At 42.3% G+C, this 24,809-nt stretch overlaps 1 protein-coding gene across 4 annotated transcripts in view; it reads right to left on the bottom strand.

Moving 5' to 3' along the window:
* The window catches only part of RALYL (RALY RNA binding protein like), a 1,540,715-nt gene that overhangs the window by 250,534 nt on the left and 1,265,372 nt on the right, over positions 1–24,809 (bottom strand). For all 4 annotated transcript variants that reach the window (XM_077492950.1, XM_077492948.1, XM_077492949.1 and 1 more), the window contains one exon: positions 17,732–17,807. In XM_077492950.1, the coding sequence (XP_077349076.1) occupies positions 17,732–17,807 (76 nt within the window). The remainder of the gene's footprint in view (positions 1–17,731; positions 17,808–24,809) is intronic.

Below are 24,809 nucleotides of genomic sequence, written 5' to 3'. Positions count from 1 at the left end.
TAACTTTTTTGCTGAATGAGTAGGGGTACAATGTACTCGATACCCATTCACATGGGGGGGACATGATCTGGGAGTCCCCCTGTATGGTTCAGTTCGGGGCATGCTCTCTTGCACCCCCTTTTCCTGCGACCTGCCAGGTTGCGTGCTCAGATAAGAGTCTGGTTTGGGGGGACCCTCACAGCATTTTTTTAAAAATTTTGCGCGTGGTTCCCATTAAAATCCATGCCAGACCCAGGGGGGCCTGGTATGGATTTTGGGGGGACCCCACGCCATTTTTAAAAGAAAATTGGCGCGGGGTTCCCCATAATATCCATATCAAACCTGAAGGGCCTGGTAATGGACTGGGGGGGACTTACACTGTTTTTTTCAATTATTTTTATGTATATTGCCGGGATCTGACAATACATTACAGCTACAAGCGGTTTTAAATGACATTTTCTCCTTTACAAATGTCATTTTGCTGCTCTCATTCATTACACTATGTACGACCACCATGTAAGCAGCCTTACATAGTGTGGGGCGTGGACTTAGCCCCCTGAGCCATGATTGGCCAAAGGCACCCTGACTTTGGCCAATCATGGCTCTCACAGCAGAGTGCGCTGTGATTGCCCATAGTATGCAGGTCAGGTGCATGCTTTGACCAATCAGCAGCGATCTTGCAGTGCATTGACAATCTCACAGTTCATTATGGGGCATTCAGTGGGTGCTTGAATTTCCCGCAAATGCCCCATAATGTTCCGGTGAGTTCTTACTGAATCTCTAAGTGGGGTCAACAACAACAATAAAAAATAAAAATAGAAAGTTACAGCGCTCCTAACTAAAAAATACCTCTATGCTACCCAAGCTGCAGCTATTAAGATGTGATACACATCAAAAATATCAACCAAAAACAGAAAATGTATAGCTGCGCTACCTATATACTCCAACCTCCCTAAAATTCAAATGAATTTTTGTATTATCACAATCTTCAAACCATCACCATAGTGAGTAAAGTAAATGAATAAATAATAAATTAATAGTTTCCCAAATAATCAATCCATATATACAGGAAAATAAATATTACACTAATCCATAAGTGATACTAATAAATATAATTAAGAAATGAATAATTAATAAAAAAATAATAAAAAATTAAGATTGTTGAAAACTCTTAACTAAATAACCGCAAGTAAGCGTGAAAGAATGTCCCAAAGCCCAAGGTGAAAAAATTGAAATAATAGTCCTTTCGGTGATAATAATTCTTCCAGTAATAATAATCAAACGTGCAATCGCCAAAAAACATGCTGAACACCGATAGAAATGCACGCTTACCAGAGGCAAGCGTATAATCGCTCACTCAGTGTACACAGTATGGTCTGCCAGATGGATCGCAAATCCCCACAGATTCAGGCTGAAATTTCACTCAGGAGGCTCGCACATTAACAGATGGTTACTCAAAAGACATAAGCAGAGGGGACGGGCTAGGTGATCACACTGGGTCTTGCCGGGCGAAGGACAAGGCAAGACCCAGGCAAGATCCAGTGCGATCACCTTCACTGCAATTTTAAAGCATTGATCGCTTGATCGTATTAATGCCAGTGGTCCCAAAAATGTGTCAAAATTGTCCGATGTGTCCGCCATACTGTTGCAGTCACGATAAAAAATGCTGATCGCCGCCATTACTAGTAAAACATTTTTTTTATAAAAATGCCATGAAATTATCCCCTATTTTGTAGACGCTATAACTTTTGCACAAACCAATCCATAAACACTTATTGTGATTTTTTTACCAAAAATATGTAAAAGAATACATATCGGCCTAAACTGAGGAAAAAAAAAGTTTTTTTATATATTTTTGGGGGATATTTATTATAGCAAAAAAAGTAAAAAATAATGCATTTTTTTCAAAATTTTCACTATTTTTTTATAGCGCAAAAAATAAAAACTGCAGGGGGGATCAAATCCCACCAAAAGAATGCTCTATTTGTGGGGAAAAAAGGACGCCAATTTTGTTTGGGAGCCACGTCGCACGACCGCGCAATTGTCAGTTAAAGCGACGCAGTGCTGAATTGCAAAAAGTGCTCTGGTCGGGAAGGGGGTAAATCCTTCCAAGGCGAAAGTGGTTAAAAAATACTGTTTTTTGTGCTTTGGGAGGGGCTTATGATGTTATCTTAAATAAACGCTCATAGACGTGAACGCAGCTAAACGCGACTAAACGCGGCATGCAAAGGCTGCTAAACAGGCATTTTTAAATGCTGGTTTCAAGCTGTCAAAATAATCATTCAGAAGAGGTTGTCTCGGCGCCCTGTTTACATTAGGCCTTAATATCAGGGACTCACATCATTACATTCTACACTACAAACAAGTATTACTCAGAGTTAAAATATTCACACATTAATTAGAAAATAAGACACAAAACAGATCTTCAGATCTCTGTCTTCTGTTAGGCCGCGTACACACGCGGGGACTGTTCGCCCAACTTTGTCCGTCAAACAGTTTCAGCAAACAGTCCGCTCAAAATTAGCATGGACGGACATGGCCACACACGACGAATGAACAGTTTGCTGAAACCGTGCGCGATGAAAAATACGACGTCCTATACACTGCATTATAACTTTCGGCGTGTAAATCCTTTCTGAGCATGCGCGGAACTTAGTTTGACGAACAAGCCTACACACGAGGGGACTGTTCGCTGAAACTTTGTTTCAGCGGACAGTTTTTCGGAATTTCCGAAAAACCTTGTTCAGCGGACTGTTCGCTGAAACTGTCCGCTGAAAGCCCACACACGAGCGGACTGTTTGCCGAAACACTGTTCAGCGGACAAAGTTGGGCGAACAGTCCCCGCGTGTGTACGCGGCCTTACTGTTTTAGGTTTCATCTCATTTCTACGCTAACAGTGGGATAGTCATGGTGAGGTGAGGCAATATTCTCCATCTACAGAAAGTGCTTTATGGGATATAAACTCTTTACAAATAACAATCCTATATAAAGCTAATCTCCAGGCAAGATGCTAAATAAATATTTGCAGTTCATATAAGGGTGTGTTTTATATGTGAAAGGGATCTGTGTCCATCAAACCTGTGGTCAAATGTGCCTAACCTTAGCTCTATTAGTTCAAGATTATTCTACATAGAGAGAAAAGATTTGACGGAGAGAAAAGATTCAACATTATGGAGACAATAGCAAAAAAAGGTCGAATGTGCCTAACCTAACTCTATTAGTCCAAGATTATTCGGCATAGAGAGAAAAGATTTGACATGAATATTCGATGAAGCAAACGCTGCGAGTGGACATTTATGGTCAAATGCTCCCCCCATAGGCTATAGAAGAATTCTAATGTTGGTTGACTAGTAATAATAATTAATAAATATAATTATTACTGTGTCATACAACATTAGAATTCTACTATAGCTTGTAGGCGGAACATTCAACAGGAAATGTACGATTGCGGCTTCGTACAGTTTAGCTGCTCCGTCAAATTTTCTTAGAACATTCGACAGACACTATAAGCCTTCAAATACAGATTCAACCTTAATTATTTTGGATTTTCGGACGAAAACGAAATTCCGAAACGAAATAGCGTGCACATGTCTATTACAGAACAGGCAGGTGAAAGCTGCAATATTTCCTCCAACCTGAAGGTGTCACTGTGCTGTTTCTTCAGACTGGCAGGCGCCTATTGAGGAATATTTGTCTCCTGTTATGGGCTCCAGGCAGCCATCTCTTGGGGATGATGACAATCTTATTGGATTCTGAAGTCTAGCAAAATTTTGGCAGCCATTTTGACTAAGGATTGTTTAAATAGTAAGATACTGCATCATTTGCTGTGCGCACAATGTGGGAGTTAGATAGGAACTAGATATATAGAATACTTACCTACTTGCTCCAGCGATCTAATGTTCATGAGGTGCCTCACCATTGACATCATTTTCTCCCCAGTATCTTCCTCTAGGTAATATCAAGAAAAGAAGAAAAGATTGATTTCACTCTTGAATCCAAAAGATGCTGTAGAGATTTCTTTATTGTCATGAGCCAGACAAAATTGAAATGATGATCAGTTGATGCGTTTCGCATGAAAAGAACTGTACTTGTTCACAATCTTTTCTTCTTTTCTTGATATTGCCTACACTGATGAGCCGGGATTAGAACCTTGGACCGGGAGTGTCCATTTTTGCCTGTAGCGGTGTGTGCACCCTTGTTCATCTTCCTCTAGGTAACTTGATTGGTCGTTGTGGGAAGACGTAACTCCTGTACATGCTCAGGATGACGTGTGCAAGGGGCCTAAATGTGAGTGGCAGCCACCTACCCAAATACTTACCCTCAGCTCCACACCAAAGATCTTCACTGTGTGGCCCTGAACGAGATAGTAGTAATTGTAGGGAAACTGAAGTTCTTTTCTAAAATATATTTTCAGGTTGAAAATATCTTCAACAAGCCCCCATATGTACAAAGCATGTGCAGTGAAGTCCAAGGGAATGTAACTAGATGGCAGTGAAACAAATGCATTTTAACGGCATCTTCTATAATTGAATCTACAGTATATGCTTTTTCCTGTCTGGCAGTCATTTGTGCATTTGGTTTAGACAATGGCACCTTAGACATGCTACAGATGAACCACTTAAAAGGCACTCCTCAATGAAATTGATTCCCACTTCAAAAGGTGCACATCTGGAGCCGCCAGGTTTCGTGCCATAGAAGTGTTATGAGAGACGGTACCTTTACAATCACAAACCTTTGCAGTCACACTCTGCTGATTTTCCAATTCACACAGAGTTTAAAAAATACACTCTCAGTGTGATTACTTTCCCGACACCCTTATTTCAAAAACACCTTTAGAAAACCTAGCACCTGCCTGAATCACTCAGGAGAATTAAAATGCAAAGTACCATATTCATGAAGAGTGAATAGATCAGGATTGTAGAAGCTTCATATAAAAAAAAAAATGAGAAGAAACTGTTATTTTCTGCAAATTATTTCAGCACAATGTTGAGATAAAGCAGGGTAAATTTTCTCTAAAGTGCAATCACCGCGTTCGCCATCCAAACAATGTTGCTCTTCTGTAGTTGGCAGCTGTGGGAATGAAAAACATAACATGTATTCAACATTAACCCTGTATGAAATCAGATTGGTGGTTCCATATATTGAAGTATATTGGATGTGTGGAGTCCCAGTCTCCTCATTCACAGGAGTTGATCTCCCGAAATATCATTGTGACCTGACAGTTGAAAATGGACACGTGTGTGACTACCTCTTTTTTTGGCATATGAACTTCAGACTCATCATATGCATTTGGGTTATATTTAAAGTGATTGTAAAGTCTCATTTTTTTTTTTTTAAATAACAAACATGTTATATTTACCTGCTCTGTGCAGTTGGTTTTGCACAGAGTAGCCCAGGTCCTCCTCTTCTCGAGCCCCTATTTGCTGCGCCTGGTCCCTCCCTCCTATCAAATGTCCCCTCAGCCAGCAGCTTTCAAAGGGGGCACTCAAGCCGAGTCAGAGCTCCGTGTAGCCAATCAGACACAGAATCCTGAGCTGGCCCCGCCCCTTTCTCCCCTGATTGTCTGGATGACTTTGATTGACAGCCACAGGAGCCAATGGCGCCACTGCTCTGTATCAGCCAATCAGGAGAAGTGTCCCGGACGGTCGAGGGACTCGTAAACATTGCTGAAGAGGGCTCAGGTAAGTATTAGTGGGTGCTGGGGAGGCTGCTACACACAGAAGGCATTTTATCCTAATGCATAGAAATGCATTAAGATAAAACACTTTCTGCCTTTACAACTCCTTTACACTCACATTTCAAGCCACCCCCCCCCCCCCATGTCCCATAATTCCACTGACATCGCAGCCGTTGAGCGTGCATCACTTAATATTGCCTCTACTACCATGGCCACTGAACACACATGCCCCATCTTTTCTTCCTTGACTGAATTCCCTATCCTGGGGACTACATGTCCTATAATGCAAAAGCAGTTACTGCGCATGCATACCCCATATAGTCCCCTCTAGCTGCATGTGTATGTTGGCTCAAGCAGCATCATAGAGTCCGTGCTTGCAGTCTCTTTTCCCGGAGTGTACATACAAGAATGGCTCCAACAGGGCTCTTGACCCTACAAGTGAAAGAAGCTGTTCTAACACCAGAAGCCAGGACCACTGCTTAAAAGACAGGAATTGGCAGAAGGAAAGGAAATCACAAATAACAGATACAAGTTTTTAGTTTAATACCAGTGTAATCTGAGTTCCCTGTAATCAACTGCAGCAAAAATCCAGAGAGTACCTTGCATGGACACTGAGAGTATTTGAGGCCTGTGCTGGGCAACTTTCCTCTATCACTCTGCTTCTTGTAGCACCAATGCTATTTCAACCCAAACTGGTTTGAATATGATTGATGACTGCAAAAAACTTCTTAGTACTGACACTTTGACATATTTCTGGGTCATAGCAAGTAGCCCTCAGTGGGTGGATTTTAAGATTCTCCCTTTTGCATTATAAACAAGTAAGCAATTGGGGTCCCCAGATTGCCATCAAAATAGAGCACAGTGCAGTGGTGCATCCTCATTGTGTATTGGGCACACAGGCCCTGATAAGGATGGTGCCCACTGTACATAATGAGTATTTGGGTTAGTGGGGGCTGCAGGTTCTCTCTGCTCCTTCCCCCTGTAGTCTCTAGCACAGCCCATTACCCCCTTCATGTTGTTGGTTGCTAGAAGCTGGCTACCATCTGGCCTTTGGCATTCTGCTAACCAGTGAAGAACTTGCCCCAGCATTGAAAGGATGATAGAATTTCCATAGTAGAAAGAACCCATCCTCCAGAACAGCTATCTCCTGGCTCCCACTCTCTGATATGCTACAGCACTGTAAGGTATGTGAAGAGGGGATTTGAATGTACCGTATATGTGACTCTGATGTGAAAGTGGGGCCTCCTGATATGAAGGGGGGACTCTGATGTAGATGAGGGGGCCTCTGTTGTGAACAGGGTGATTTGTGAAGTGGGAACTCTGATATAAATGCAGTGTTATTATGTGAATGGGAGTCCTTGGCATAAAGGTTGTTACGTTGTCACTGCCTTGCTGCCTGGTTTCTAAGGAGGCACTGACTATTTTATGAATGTGACGGACGTTGTGACAAACTCTGGCCACATTCACCAACTTGTGACAAAAGACTGGTTAAACTCATACCACACTATCACTAATACACGACAATGTGACCCTTATGCTGTGTACACACGACCGGACTTTTCGACAGCAAAGGTCAGACGGAACGAATCCGCCAGACAATTTGAGCGTGTGTGGGCTTCATAAGACCTTTGCTGTCTAAAAATCAGACAGACTTTAGAAATAGAACGTTTCAAATCTTTCCGCCGGAACCAGTTCCAATCGAGAAATCCATTTGTCTGTATGCTAGTCCGAAGGATGAAAACCGACGCTAGGGCAGCTATTGGCTACTGGCTATGAACTTCCTTATTCTAGTCCCGTCGTATGTCATCACGTTAGAATCTCTTGGACTTTAGTGTGATTGTGTGTGGCCAAGTTCGTTCGTTCAGAAAGTCCATCGGAACGCCACTGAAAGTCCATTGGGAAGACCATCGGACCTAGTCTGCCAGAAAGTCCGGTCGTGTGTACGCAGCATTAGCCTCACCTTATAGATTTTCTAGCTTCCGGGACCACAATCAAGTGCCAGCAGACAGAGCGATTGTCACTGGGCTTGATTAACTAAACAATTAACCCTTTCCTTTCCCTTTTTCCCTTTTTCCCCCTCCACCACAGATGGAAGGAAATAAAATTGATTGATTAAACCCATCAACAAGGTGCTATTGTGTTTTGCCAGTGGGGAGTGTGGGGAGCTTTTCCTGCTGGCAGAACACAACTAGTGTTGCCAGTTATATCTGGTGGCACTAAGCGCTCAGTAAAAACCTGACAGGCTGATTGTACACAAGTCGATGCTTACATCGGCTTGTTTACCCCCAGGGTGACCATACATGGACATAAATGTGTCTGGCCCCTGCTGAACTGGCCAAATTGTGATCCATGTATGGCTAGATTTAGACTGAAGGTTTATGAGAGCTATTAGAGTGAGACCGAGATGTAGATTGTGTTAATTTCTGTCAAGGGGGTTTATGATCCTTTAATCAAAAGATTATCTGTTGGCCCTGCTTTGTTTTAAAGTTATTTAACCACTTCAGCCCTGGAAGGTTTTACCTCCTTCATGACCAGGCCATTTTTTAAGATACGGCACTGGGTTATTTTAACTAACAATTGCGTGGTCGTGTGACAATGTACCCAAATAATTTTTTTTTTTCCCACAAACAGAGCTTTCTTTTGGTGGTATTTTTTATTTTTTTGCACTATAAACAAAAAAATGACAATTTTATGAAAAGATATATTTTTACTTTCTTTTATAAAACATATACAATAAAAAAATGTAAACAATCACATTTCTTCATCAATCTAGGCCAATATGTATTGTGCTACATGTTTTTGGTAAAAAATTCCCAATATGTGCATATTGATTGGTTTGCGCAAAAGGTATAACATCTACAAACTATGGGATATTTTTATGGCATTTTTATTTATTTATTTTTTTTACTAGTAATGGTGGCGATCAACAATTTTTAGGGTGACTGTGACATTGCAGTGAATAAATTGGACACCTTAATGACATTTTTGACACTTTTTTGGAAACCAGTGATATTACTGTACTTATGACACTTGCAGAAAAGAGGTTAACACCAGGGGCAATTAAAGGGTTAAGTGTGTCTCTCTAGGGCAGGGATATGCAATTAGCGGACCTCCAGCTGTTGCTAAACTACAAGTTCCATCATGCCTCTGCCTCTAGCTGTCATGCTTGTGGCTCTAAGAGTCTTGCTATGCCTCATGGGAATTGTAGTTCTGTAACATCTGGAGGTCCGCTAATTGCATATCCCTGCTCTAGGGGATGCTTTCTAACTGTGTGGGGGATGGACTGACTGGGCGAAAATCACAGAGATCTGTGTTCCTACTTAGCAGAAACACAAGATCACTATGTTCTTTCCTGTAATATATCTGGGCAGTCTTTAAGTAGTTAACAGGGTTGGGAGGGTCTGCGGTGTCAACTCAGTGGACTGGTAAGGATGGTTTGGAATGCAGCAGAAAGCACCATGCCTTTCAGTGTTCTTAGACATTGTTTGTCTGTGTAATAATCAGTGTAACCAGTAACCTCATATTTGTGTGCCCAAAAAAGTGAATTATGGGACATATAGTTCTCCTTTAGAGAGTTGCTTTGCACCCATGTACCTTGGGACTACATATCCCAGGGATCTTTGCTGTAACATGAAGATTGCTGGGAGTAACTAAAAAAGTATCCAAAAAGCCCACGCATGGTCTCTTGCTCCTGGGCCTGACACAAGACTGACCTCTCTGTGCAACAGGGAGAGAGGCCACGGCCTACCACACAGAGTCTTACTTCCAACCTGAGGCCTAAGGGGCCTAGCTCTGTTGTTAGCTGTTGGACATCCTGTCGTCAGCATCACCCAGATCCCCTGTCTGTCAGTGTGGGTGCGTGTGGCAAGCTTCACTTACGGAGCCGATGCATGAGTGCCACTACATGAGTTCCTGTACAGAAGACATTGGAGCTATTTGGTTGTTGGTGAGAGGGCAAATTGCCTGACTTTTACCTATTCACTGTCACCATTACAGAGACACTTTGCACAGACATCTTTATACCATGAACACTTTACTGCATTGCTTGGACATTAAAGGAAAAACTTACTTAAACGTACTTAAGCGCAAGAAATGAATAGGAAAAATATTCAACCCGAAGATAAATTAAATAAAAATCAGAAAAACAGCTGCAAGCACTCAGAACAGGCCAGCCAACCAAAAATGAGTGTATCACAGTAAATAGTCCAAAATCTTCCAAAGATAAAGGCAAAGTGCTAAATATATAATATATCAAAAAAGTGAGTGCAATCAATAAGAATGTGTCTTAGATAAAAATCATCCCAAGAAGAAAAAAATATCCAACCATATAGTGGACACTTTATAATCTAGCCAAAACCACATCCAAGTGCAATGTGCTAATTAAAAGGTGCTAAACAACAGGTGAAAAAAAAGGGAGGGGTAAAATCCCTTGATTAGAAATTAATTATAAAAATAGTATAAATACATAAATAAAATAAAAAATATAATCTATAAGAAATAGGATAGCAATAAAAAAATATTTAAAAAAATATATATTTTTGGGGGTCAATCCACATCCAAACCCAGCATAAATACATATATAAAAAATGATAAATACCTGTTGAATTAAATAATTACTGATGTCCCTAATTATAACGGACAATAAGTGAATATATTACACTATAATATGAATCCTCTGTGTCACAAAGGAAGAAAATATTAAATATAAAAATGAATAAATAATCCAGAGAATATGTGCAGAGCCACACACCAGTGTCACTACTAAATGATGTAAGGCATATAGTGGTAATTGTTCATTCAGAAAAAACGCAATTCAAATTAGTACAGTTATCAGAGTGAATATATATAGAAATGTACTTATCCACACAGGATCATATAAAGGAGGGGGAAGGTTGGCTCATCCTAGGACTATAGGCAGCTTCAGCCCCGTGAAAATATCCCAGGAAGGATCACTACACTTATCCCCTTTTCATAGAAGAAGGCTCCAAGGAACAGGTTGATCTTTTTTCCTCCAATCCGGTATTCCGTTTTTTTTAAAAAAAGAAAAAGGGCAACATAGTGCAATATTGTAATCATAAACCACGCTGAGACAGCTAAAGAAGCAACTCACAGAATCTGAGGTATCAGCGCACAATAAGAATGGTCAGATCCCTGTATGAGCCTGCAGCCGCTGCGCTGCTAGAGACACTCATACACTGTCGGGTCTCCTCTCCCTCGTGCGTATCATCACTGCCAAGTGACTTTCTCAAAAGAGAAATGCACATATTCTCTGGATTATTTATTCATTTTTATATTTAATATTTTCTTCCTTTGTGAGATCGAGGATTCATATTATAGTTTAATATATTCACTTATTGTCCGTTATAATTAGGAACATCAGTAATTATTTAATTCAACATGTATTTATAATTTTTTTTATATAAGTATTTATGTTGGGGTTTGGATGTGGATTGACACCCAAAAATATATTTTTTAAATTTTTTTTATTTATATCCTATTTCTTATAGATTATATATTTTATTTTATTTATTTATAATATTTTTATAATTAATGTCTAATCAAGGGATTTTACCCCCCCCCCCCTTTTTTTTTCTTTCTTTTTTCACCTGTTGTTTAGCACCTTTTAATTAGCACATTGCACTTGGATGCTGTTTTGGCTAGATTATAGAGTGTCCACTATATGGTTAGATATTTTTTTCTTCTTTGGATGATTTTTATCTAACACACATTCTTATTGATTGCACTCACTTTTTTTGATATATTATATATTTAGCACTTTGCCTTTGTCTTTGGAAGATAACGCAGCACTATTTACTGTGATATTGCTTGAACATTGTGCTCAGATGCCTTTAGATCTTCACCGCTAGGAATCTATTGCTTTCATCAAACCCAAACGGATTACAGTTAAGAAGCGCCAACTAGCTAGCGAAGAACATCAGATCTGCAACGAGGAACTCTTTTGCCATGCCTTTAGGAAGGCCTCTATGCTACTCTTTGTAGACTCTCTCCTTTCACTAACATAGCATAGGCTGAATAGATTACATTTTAGAGTGCCGCATAAGTAGTTAACTGAAACATCCATTAGGAGGTGAACTCTGATGAAAAAGGGAGTTCACAAGGTGGCACAAGAGCCATCTTGCTTGCGCCCGTCATATTACAACACACAGGATGGGAAGTGGTTAATGATTGTGCTAAGTGTTGTAGGTTTCTATTGGACTAGAATAGAACCTACCACTGTTAAAGCAATTTGGCGACACCTATCAGTGCCTAATGGCTTTTACATGTGGTGGGCTGGGTGGGCCAACTAATGACCTTGCACATAGGCTCACTGCATTTAGAAAACGCCCCTGGTACAGTAGAATGGTGCATTACATCAATACCTGGAGGAAAATCCAAAGCATTGAAAGAGTAGGTCACTCTGCCCAAATACATTTCAAAGTTCTTCTTTAAGTTTTAACTTGAATGTACCTTTAAAGCTACTGTCCGGGCACCCAGTTAAATACAAACTAAAACACATACAGTATATGGTGGCTGGGATGTGCATTTTTGTTCAGACAGTCTTAGCTCCTCGAACCCCACCACAATCGAAGTTTTATTTGCTCAAGAAAACATCTCCAGCCTGCTGATTGGACACAGTAAAAGATCTGCAGCCACTCAGTTTGTATTGAACTTGAAAAAAATCCAAGAACACATTCATACAGCAGGACTGTCGAGTTGAATGATGGGGATTCTCCATCTGTACTGAGTACTGTCTAAGCCCCCATTCACACCACAGCATTTTTGCATATGTTTTTGCACCTAAACCTGCATAAGACAATGCTCAATAATCAAAATCGCATTCTTTTCCACAGAGGCTGTTCATATCTTTACACTGCTTGGTAAGATACGTGAGCTTTTTAAGAGCTGTGTCAAATGTTTCTAGCCCCATAAACTTCCATCAAACAGACATAATATTTTGTAGATACTGAAGAAGCCAACAAAAGAAGTAAGTTATGCTAAGTGTGCGCAGCTTATTGCATTAGGGTGTGCACCCCAAAGCTCAAGCACAGAGCAACAGAGGCAGTGGCTAGGGGTGTACGCATGTCACAGCCACGATGCTATGCTTTGCCGCTATGGTAGAAATTACAGAGTGCAAAGCATGTGTGAACAATTCCTTAATTAAAAAAAAAATCGAATTTTTCTTTTCTCTTTCTTTTCTTTTTTTTTATTATTATGTTTTTTTGCCTGCCCGTTTGGGGAGCTTTGGTTTAATATCAGGTTTCTACACAGATCCCTAATGTCATTTAAGACTGAGAAAGAGATTGAGGTTAGGGTGGAGGCACAGATGCTAAAACTGCTGGCCCTGCAGCACAGCCAGAGGGAGGGAGAGGAGGAGAATCCGGCAGCGCTGCAGGGGTAGGAACAAGAGGATCAGTATCCGCAATAAGACAGTACAGCTAATCCTCCTACTCAGCAGGTGCCCGCCCCCCCCCCCTTTTGAATTAATAGGACACAGGCCTGGTACAGGAGGGCAAGCTGTATTGCCTTGTCATCAGCCTGGGTGCACAGGGTGATTACAATGTGCCCAGGCACATCCAGCACACTCCCTGCACATGCCTAAGGAGTTATGTAAAGAAAAAGGTGCATGGAGACATTGTTAAACTGCCAACATCTAGGATAAAGGGGGTAACTCCCTTCTGATCCATTCTACTTTTAACGGACAAGCTGTAAAAATGCACCAGATTATAGAGTATAGAGAATGCACCCATTGGTTCTAAATTGTGAAATATGAAATGTTAAAGAAAAAAGAATACATCCCATTCCATAAGCTTAATAATAGCATGCAATACCAAACTGTGGTTTCCAAAGCGAGCAAAGTCCTTTCTGGTATTAAGAGAGGTATGGACTCCAGAGAGAGAGATATTTTGTCGCTGTACAAATCATTAGTAAGAACTCATCTGGAATATGCAGTCCAGTTTTGAGCACTAATTCATAAAAAGGATATCGGGGAACTGGAGAAAGTGCAGAGAAGGGCAACAAATCTGATAAGAGGCATGGAGGAACTCAGCAATGAGGAAAGATTAGAGGAACTGAATTTATTCTCTCTTGAGAAGAGGAGATTAAGGGAGGCTATGATCAACATATACAAATACATAAGTGGTCCATATAGTGAATTTGGTGTTCAGTTATTCACTTTAAGGTCATCACAGAGGACAAAGGGGCACTCTTTACCTCTAGAGGAAAAGAGATGCACTTATGGTCATCACAGAGGACAAGGGAGCACACTTTACATCTAGAGCAAAAGCAATTTCATCTCCACATACAGAAAGGTTTCTTTACAGTAAGAGCTGTGAAAATGTGGAATAGACTCCCTCCAGAGGTGGTTCTGGCCAGCTCAGTTGATTGCTTTAAAAAAGGCCTGGATTCTTTCCTAAATGTACATAATATAGCTGGGTACTAACATGTATAGGTAAAGTTGATCCAGGGAAAATCTGATTGCCTCTCGGGGGATCAGGAAGGAATTTTTTCCCATGCTGTAGCATACCGGAGCATACTTTGTAGCATACTTTGCTGGGGTTTTTCACCTTCCTCTGGATCAACTGAGGGTATAGGGTGTATATGGGATTGTATGATTTTATTTATTTTTTGTATTGGTTGAACTAGATGGGCTTGTGTCTTTTTTTCAACCTGACTAACTATGTAACTATGTAATTTCAATATTATACCCTGTTCCAAACTCCACCCCGAATTCTACAGCAATGGCCACATTTAATAAACCAGTTTCTCGTTTACCACTGCTGAGTCTGACAGCCAAGACAGACTTGCGAAAATCACAAAATGCGTGTTACAATTTCTTCATAGACCTAACGCTTCAAATAAAGAAGATATGCTTTTTGTTCTGAAAAAATTTCCTTTGACAAAAATTCCTGAAGGCTAGATCCCTTATTTGTATTGACACATATTGAATTCAAGGTTTGCGGTCAGTTATCACAATGTAATTTGGCATCAAACTTACTGAAAGTAATTTTGGTGCCATTTTCAATTATAGCAAGCGTTAAACTCAAAAGCACGAATGTCTTGAATAGATGCTGATTCTGTCACTTTCTCTGAAGACTAATCAGTTGCTCTTTAGGTTCAGCACCATTGATGCCTGTCCTCACAGTCAGAAGCTAATCGGCAGTGACACATCTTATAGCTCAAAGGCTACTGAAAAGAAAATGTATTAGAGATTTCAGGAAGCACCATAATCACGCAGAGACATTTAACTGATGGATATTACATTTCAAGTAATATTCAAGGCCTACATGTAAATTAGACAATTAAACCACACCACTTCACTTTCTAAAGGGTTCTTAAATTAATTTGCACTAGCAGTGGAAGATTATGGAGCAGAATCATTGTATACAATGTTGATGAACATTATGACATTATGTAGATGTAGTACAGCTACAACTGAGGACCAGTTATAGCTGAATTTACATAATTAGAGCATAACATGGGGAGATACAATGACACCATTCACTTCCATCTGTTACATAAAATTTTTACTATTCACATCGTCTATTAAAGTATATATAAACCCAGTCACTAACATTTCATGTAAGCTTTAATATGTTAATGTAATGTAGATATTTTAAAATCTGTCGCTTTCATTAAAGCAATACCTGGTGATCCTGCCATGAAATATTGTTATAGAGTGACTACATGGGCTACTGTCTGAGTTGTGCTCCTGTCCTGTGTTGTCACTGTGTTACACAGGCTTCTGAATGAGACTACTAGTAACTGTTTTAAGCAGTTATGCTCACTCTTGTCATCAGTAGGGGTGCAATGGATCAAAAAACTCACGGATCGGCTCGTTCCTCGGATCAGAGTCACGGATCGGATCATTTTTTGGATCAGCAAATAATAATTTAATTTGCAAATCCTGTGAAAATTCCACCACCATATAGTCACCACTGTAATATCCACAATCTCCCCCACTGTAATATTGGCTGAGTATGGCTGGGTACGGCTGGGTACGGCTGAGTATTGCAGAGTATGGCTGGGTATGGCGGGGTATGGCTGGGTATGGCTGGGTATGGCAGGGTATGGCTGGGTATGGCAGAGTATGGCAAAGTATGGCAAAGTATGGCAGAGTATTGGCTGGGTATGGCAGAGTATTGGTGGGTATTGCAGAGTATTGCAGAGTATTGGCAGGGTATTGGCAGGGTATTGCAGAGTATTGGCAGGGTATTGCTGAGTATTGCAGAGTATTGGCAGGGTATTGGCAGGGTATTGGCAGGGTATTGCTGGGTATTGCAGAGTATTGGCAGGGTATGGAGGGATGGCTGCTTCCATCCGATCTCTCGCCTCCACTGTACAGATTAGTACAGAGAGGGGAGAGAGAAACCGGCGTCATGACATGACGCCAGTTTGTTTACAAGTGGTCGCTCCGTCGAAGCGATCATATTGTAAACAGCCTTTGCTAAGGCCAAAACCGTGGAATGCGGCATGTGCCGATCCGAGCAGGGTGACCCATTCGGATCACGGATCGGTGACGATCCATTGCACCCCTAATCATCAGGCAACCAGCCATGGCAGAAATTGGCTTTCAAGCGGCTGTAGGAGATTAGAACTACTGAGATACAACAGGGAAAAAAAAGTATTTTATTTTAAAGTCAAAATCTAACTAAGGCTAAATCTACTTCCACCCCCATTCTAAGACTATTCTATCTACCCCGTGAAAGAAAAGATGCCTATACTTACCTATTCTGAAGCCACCCCAATTTGGTCACATGATCGTCTTCAGTGTAGTGGAGGGACAGCCGACAATAAGTAAGCCTATGGGTGACGTCACTGCACAGGCACTTGCAGCTGTTGTCAGCGATCTTCTCCTGAAGCTGCTGCTGAAGAGATCATGTAACCGGACCAGAGCGACTTCAGAATAGTTAAGTATAGGGATCTTGTTTTTTTTTTTCTCACAGGGTATATAGATAGAATAATCTTAGAATGAAGGTGGGAGTAGGTTTAGCCTTAATTAGATTTTGACTGGAATATCATTTTAAATAATGGCAATAGTTTTTTGATACACAGTATTTTAGCAAACAAAATGTAATTTTGTTAGGGTTTACATCCTCTTTTATGATGTAACAGCACCCAGTCTTCTGTTTCGAGTAGTGCTTTTTTGAATTCCTACAACTATGTACTTTGCGTGCTTAGTTTGGTTTTGAATGCACATCAGAATTAAGCCTACAACCACAGCAAAGCCTCTTGTTGCACACCAAATTGTTATTAGTACAAGCATTTATATAGTGACAATAATTTATGCACGGCTTTACAAACTGTACATTCACATATATCCCTGCCCTCAAGGAACTAAGATCCTGACCTCACCTGCATATATACATGCACATACATACTAGGGCCTATTTGAAAAAGGAGCCAATTAACATACCAGCATTTCTTTTGAGTTTGGGAGAAAACCAGAGTACCTAGAGGAAACTCACACAATCACAGGAAGAATATGCAAACCCCATGCAGGTGGAGTTCCGAACAGAATTCGAGCTGAGGACCCCAGTTCTGCAAAGCAAAAGTGCTAACCATGGCCAAAAAGCTCCTAAAGGTAGAATTAGAAATACCAGAAGTCTGAAAATCTGAATGCCATGAGGTAATGTATATTGTGTAAGTCAGGGTAGATATGAAGTGTGGGGGATACAGGAAGCCAAAAGGCTATAATAGGAGCCTGGGGGTCATCAACCTAAATGTACATTAATAAGACAATATAAAAAGAAAGAACAGGGGCTGTCAAGGATAATATATATATATATATATATATATATATATATATATATATATATATATATATATATATATATATATAGATAGATATCCAACGCGTTGCTATCCAAGGGTTAAGCGTCTATTGATTTGCTTTTATTGTACAATTTTGTTAGAGATCTTTAGTGATTTTGTAATAAAAGATGTGAATTTTACAGCTTTTGATATACTCATGGTGGTCATCCTTGACAGCTTCATTTGTTTTTTTTTATTTCCATATTGTGTAAGGGGAAATCATTTTTCAGGAGGAGATAAAAGAAAAATATTGATTAAACATACCTGTACAAAGATGATATTGGTCTTTTACTTCCCAGCTTTGGTCTGTATGGTTTTGGTTCACCTGCCATGTTGATATCTGTAATAAAGAACAAATCCATTAAAACTGGGCAACAATCTACTTATATTTACTTGTATAGTGCTGAAATGTGTTTTTAGACCAGAAAAAATCTAACCTTGATGCTGATCATGCCCCTGGCAGAACTCAAACCAAGGAACCACCCTTACAAAATGTGCTGCCTTCTCAGCCACCATGCTGCCCTACTATTGTCAGAGAAAAAAGTTACAATATGTGTATTTTTTCTTTAATAATCTTAGCTTGCTGTACTTTTGTACTAATATATTTTTGCTATTTACTGAGCTCTGTTCCGACATCTTCTCCTAGATTACTCAACCACATTGAACGCATCTTCATTAAATAAAAACCTACAAACACCAAGCACCAGGATTTCAATAATGGCAATGTGAATCACTAATCCCAAATGCACTTAGTACATACACCTGCTGAGAACTGACGTGTTTGTTATATGCAGACTGACAGGTTAAATTGCTGTTTGCAGCAGCAGGGATGTAACTACAGATTATGTGGCCCCATAGCAAAATTTTAATGGGGCACCCCACTGACCTCCATACTGTAACTGATAACATAAAGTATGTCTAAATCTAGGACAGGTGGCAGTACATTACTAGAGACCGCTTTTTGGACTACTGATCAGCTGAACCTGGGTTCAGTTTAGGACAGGTTCAGCAAACAGTCCTATTTTCAGGTGCTGAATCCCAAACCCACTGAAGTAAAACAAAAACAGCAATGTCCATTTTCTAGGCTAATAGTCAAGGCGTTGTCAAACAAATGGCATGAGGGGGTGGGTGTTGCCCTGGGGAACATGTACTCAAGCAAAAAAAAGTTTGAAAAAATTCCATTTGGGGAGGAGCAGCGACTTTAGTAATGCTTAAAGTGAAAACTTGACCAGAGAAAATGCAAGCTCAATGGAAATCATGCCCTTGGCAGAACTTGACCCAAGAAACCACCATTGCAAAAAGTCCTACCTTCTTAGCCACCATGCTACCCTACTATTGCCAAGAAAGAAACTATGGTTGGTTACTTTCCCCCCAAATAATCTTAGCTTACTGTATTTTTTTACAGATATACATTCAGCTCTTCTTGGAGCCGCTGTAATATTTCTTTTCGTTCAACTTACTAGGTTGAACTAAAAAAATCTCAGAGTGTGTACCAGGCTTTAGGGGAATTTATTGAAACTGAAGCAGTCAGAATTTGGAGTACAGGCATACCTCACTTTTAGTAGTGATGGCCGAACGGTTCGCCCGGCGGTCGTTTCGCGGCGAATTTCCGACTTTCGCCGTCCGCGGGTTCGAACGCCTTTTTCCGTCGTTCGCCCCGGCGGACTTACGTGTTTAATGTATACAAGAACTTTAACCTTTCGTGACACGTTTATCATGTGTTACAGGACAACCAATTGAGACATGACAGCTCATGGACACTTGGACATTCCCCCTAACCTATAAATACACCCGATCCGGTGGCCATTTTACATTCTTTCTTCTGTCACTGTAGGGAAAGGATCCTGTGTGGAGTAGGGACAGAGAAAACGCTAGCTATTTGGTACACAAAAGTTCTTTTCAGGACTGGTATAGGTGTTAGGTCAGCAGCCTGAGTTTCTTTTGTCAGTTTAGATAAAGGGACAGAGCGCTGTATGCTGCTATTTTAGGGACAGCTCAGCCAGATTAGTCTTTCTTCATCATCATCATCATCATCATCATTAGCTGTTACTATCAGGTCCACAAAAGAGCTGTTCCAGCTAATCGTTCCAGCCTACTCTTTTTTGCCAATTTGTATAGGGACAGGCAGGAAGCAGTGTTGTCAGGCAGTGAGGATAATTTTAAAGACTTGCTGTTACTATTAGTTCCACAAAGGTTCTTTTCAGGACTGGTATCAGTGGTACGGTAATAGGCTTGTACACGTATAATATTCTTTCTTCCAAATATAGAAAGAATATTATACTTGACTGCTGCCCTTCTGCTGCAGTCTGCTAATCATTCACAACTCACTTGTTCCACAAAAGTTCTTATAAGGACTGGTAACTTGGTCTGTCTAGGGTGCTACGGTACATAGGCTTGGGTGCGGTACAGTCTGCTGTTCTGTAAGGACCGCTATCGGTCCACAATAGATAGGGTTGCCGTGCACTACTGCTGACCGCTGCCCTATACTGCAGCAGTCCTTCAGCGGTATAGGGACTGACGCACAGTCTGCTAAACACTAATACACAACCTGCTTGGTCCACAAAAGTTCTTATAAGGACTGGTAACTTGGTATAGGGTGCTACGGTACATAGGCCTGAGTGCGTTACAGTCTGCTGTTCTGTAAGGACCGCTATCGGTCCACAATACATAGGGTTGCCGTGCACTACTGCTGACCGCTGCCCTATACTGCAGCAGTCCTTCATTGGTATAGGGACTGACGTACAGTCTGCTAATCACTAACACACAACCTGCTTGGTCCACAAAAGTTCTTATAAGGACTGGTAACTTGGTATAGGGTGCTACGGTACATAGGCCTGAGTGCGTTACAGTCTGCTGTTCTGTAAGGACCGCTATCGGTCCACAATACATAGGGTTGCCGTGCACTACTGCTGACCGCTGCCCTATACTGCAGCAGTCCTTCAGCGGTATAGGGACTGACGCACAGTCTGCTAAACACTAACACACAACCTGCTTGGTCCACAAAAGTTCTTATAAGGACTGGTAACTTGGTATAGGGTGCTACGGTACATAGGCCTGAGTGCGTTACAGTCTGCTGTTCTGTAAGGACCGCTATCGGTCCACAATACATAGGGTTGCCGTGCACTACTGCTGACCGCTGCCCTATACTGCAGCAGTCCTTCATTGGTATAGGGACTGACGTACAGTCTGCTAATCACTAACACACAACCTGCTTGGTCCACAAAAGTTCTTATAAGGACTGGTAACTTGGTATAGGGTGCTACGGTACATAGGCCTGAGTGCGTTACAGTCTGCTGTTCTGTAAGGACCGCTATCGGTCCACAATACATAGGGTTGCCGTGCACTACTGCTGACCGCTGCCCTATACTGCAGCAGTCCTTCATTGGTATAGGGACTGACGTACAGTCTGCTAATCACTAACACACAACCTGCTTGGTCCACAAAAGTTCTTATAAGGACTGGTAACTTGGTATAGGGTGCTACGGTACATAGGCCTGAGTGCGTTACAGTCTGCTGTTCTGTAAGGACCGCTATCGGTCCACAATACATAGGGTTGCCGTGCACTACTGCTGACCGCTGCCCTATACTGCAGCAGTCCTTCAGCGGTATAGGGACTGACGCACAGTCTGCTAAACACTAACACACAACCTGCTTGGTCCACAAAAGTTCTTATAAGGACTGGTAACTTGGTATAGGGTGCTACGGTACATAGGCCTGAGTGCGTTACAGTCTGCTGTTCTGTAAGGACCGCTATCGGTCCACAATACATAGGGTTGCCGTGCACTACTGCTGACCGCTGCCCTATACTGCAGCAGTCCTTCATTGGTATAGGGACTGACGTACAGTCTGCTAATCACTAACACACAACCTGCTTGGTCCACAAAAGTTCTTATAAGGACTGGTAACTTGGTATAGGGTGCTACGGTACATAGGCCTGAGTGCGTTACAGTCTGCTGTTCTGTAAGGACCGCTATCGGTCCACAATACATAGGGTTGCCGTGCACTACTGCTGACCGCTGCCCTATACTGCAGCAGTCCTTCAGCGGTATAGGGACTGACGCACAGTCTGCTAAACACTAACACACAACCTGCTTGGTCCACAAAAGTTCTTATAAGGACTGGTAACTTGGTATAGGGTGCTACGGTACATAGGCCTGAGTGCGTTACAGTCTGCTGTTCTGTAAGGACCGCTATCGGTCCACAATACATAGGGTTGCCGTGCACTACTGCTGACCGCTGCCCTATACTGCAGCAGTCCTTCATTGGTATAGGGACTGACGTACAGTCTGCTAATCACTAACACACAACCTGCTTGGTCCACAAAAGTTCTTATAAGGACTGGTAACTTGGTATAGGGTGCTACGGTACATAGGCCTGAGTGCGTTACAGTCTGCTGTTCTGTAAGGACCGCTATCGGTCCACAATACATAGGGTTGCCGTGCACTACTGCTGACCGCTGCCCTATACTGCAGCAGTCCTTCATTGGTATAGGGACTGACGTACAGTCTGCTAATCACTAACACACAACCTGCTTGGTCCACAAAAGTTCTTATAAGGACTGGTAACTTGGTATAGGGTGCTACGGTACATAGGCCTGAGTGCGTTACAGTCTGCTGTTCTGTAAGGACCGCTATCGGTCCACAATACATAGGGTTGCCGTGCACTACTGCTGACCGCTGCCCTATACTGCAGCAGTCCTTCAGCGGTATAGGGACTGACGCACAGTCTGCTAAACACTAACACACAACCTGCTTGGTCCACAAAAGTTCTTATAAGGACTGGTAACTTGGTATAGGGTGCTACGGTACATAGGCCTGAGTGCGTTACAGTCTGCTGTTCTGTAAGGACCGCTATCGGTCCACAATACATAGGGTTGCCGTGCACTACTGCTGACCGCTGCCCTATACTGCAGCAGTCCTTCAGCGGTATAGGGACTGACGCACAGTCTGCTAAACACTAACACACAACCTGCTTGGTCCACAAAAGTTCTTATAAGGACTGGTAACTTGGTATAGGGTGCTACGGTACATAGGCCTGAGTGCGTTACAGTCTGCTGTTCTGTAAGGACCGCTATCGGTCCACAATACATAGGGTTGCCGTGCACTACTGCTGACCGCTGCCCTATACTGCAGCAGTCCTTCAGCGGTATAGGGACTGACGCACAGTCTGCTAAACACTAACACACAACCTGCTTGGTCCACAAAAGTTCTTATAAGGACTGGTAACTTGGTATAGGGTGCTACGGTACATAGGCCTGAGTGCGTTACAGTCTGCTGTTCTGTAAGGACCGCTATCGGTCCACAATACATAGGGTTGCCGTGCACTACTGCTGACCGCTGCCCTATACTGCAGCAGTCCTTCATTGGTATAGGGACTGACGTACAGTCTGCTAATCACTAACACACAACCTGCTTGGTCCACAAAAGTTCTTATAAGGACTGGTAACTTGGTATAGGGTGCTACGGTACATAGGCCTGAGTGCGTTACAGTCTGCTGTTCTGTAAGGACCGCTATCGGTCCACAATACATAGGGTTGCCGTGCACTACTGCTGACCGCTGCCCTATACTGCAGCAGTCCTTCATTGGTATAGGGACTGACGTACAGTCTGCTAATCACTAACACACAACCTGCTTGGTCCACAAAAGTTCTTATAAGGACTGGTAACTTGGTATAGGGTGCTACGGTACATAGGCCTGAGTGCGTTACAGTCTGCTGTTCTGTAAGGACCGCTATCGGTCCACAATACATAGGGTTGCCGTGCACTACTGCTGACCGCTGCCCTATACTGCAGCAGTCCTTCATTGGTATAGGGACTGACGTACAGTCTGCTAATCACTAACACACAACCTGCTTGGTCCACAAAAGTTCTTATAAGGACTGGTAACTTGGTATAGGGTGCTACGGTACATAGGCCTGAGTGCGTTACAGTCTGCTGTTCTGTAAGGACCGCTATCGGTCCACAATACATAGGGTTGCCGTGCACTACTGCTGACCGCTGCCCTATACTGCAGCAGTCCTTCATTGGTATAGGGACTGACGTACAGTCTGCTAATCACTAACACACAACCTGCTTGGTCCACAAAAGTTCTTATAAGGACTGGTAACTTGGTATAGGGTGCTACGGTACATAGGCCTGAGTGCGTTACAGTCTGCTGTTCTGTAAGGACCGCTATCGGTCCACAATACATAGGGTTGCCGTGCACTACTGCTGACCGCTGCCCTATACTGCAGCAGTCCTTCATTGGTATAGGGACTGACGTACAGTCTGCTAATCACTAACACACAACCTGCTTGGTCCACAAAAGTTCTTATAAGGACTGGTAACTTGGTATAGGGTGCTACGGTACATAGGCCTGAGTGCGTTACAGTCTGCTGTTCTGTAAGGACCGCTATCGGTCCACAATACATAGGGTTGCCGTGCACTACTGCTGACCGCTGCCCTATACTGCAGCAGTCCTTCAGCGGTATAGGGACTGACGCACAGTCTGCTAAACACTAACACACAACCTGCTTGGTCCACAAAAGTTCTTATAAGGACTGGTAACTTGGTATAGGGTGCTACGGTACATAGGCCTGAGTGCGTTACAGTCTGCTGTTCTGTAAGGACCGCTATCGGTCCACAATACATAGGGTTGCCGTGCACTACTGCTGACCGCTGCCCTATACTGCAGCAGTCCTTCAGCGGTATAGGGACTGACGCACAGTCTGCTAAACACTAACACACAACCTGCTTGGTCCACAAAAGTTCTTATAAGGACTGGTAACTTGGTATAGGGTGCTACGGTACATAGGCCTGAGTGCGTTACAGTCTGCTGTTCTGTAAGGACCGCTATCGGTCCACAATACATAGGGTTGCCGTGCACTACTGCTGACCGCTGCCCTATACTGCAGCAGTCCTTCATTGGTATAGGGACTGACGTACAGTCTGCTAATCACTAACACACAACCTGCTTGGTCCACAAAAGTTCTTATAAGGACTGGTAACTTGGTATAGGGTGCTACGGTACATAGGCCTGAGTGCGTTACAGTCTGCTGTTCTGTAAGGACCGCTATCGGTCCACAATACATAGGGTTGCCGTGCACTACTGCTGACCGCTGCCCTATACTGCAGCAGTCCTTCAGCGGTATAGGGACTGACGCACAGTCTGCTAAACACTAACACACAACCTGCTTGGTCCACAAAAGTTCTTATAAGGACTGGTAACTTGGTATAGGGTGCTACGGTACATAGGCCTGAGTGCAGTACAGTCTGCTGTTCTGTAAGGACCGCTATCGGTCCACAATACATAGGGTTGCCGTGCACTACTGCTGACCGCTGCCCTATACTGCAGCAGTCCTTCA

This window comes from Lithobates pipiens, unplaced genomic scaffold (assembly GCF_037356315.1).
Source record: "Lithobates pipiens isolate NorthernLeopardFrog02 unplaced genomic scaffold, aLitPip1_a1.2 Scaffold_19, whole genome shotgun sequence".
In the NCBI taxonomy this organism is placed as follows: domain Eukaryota; kingdom Metazoa; phylum Chordata; class Amphibia; order Anura; family Ranidae; genus Lithobates; species Lithobates pipiens.
Note: the sequence above shows the minus strand (reverse complement) of the source record. Positions and strands in the feature narration are given on the sequence as shown.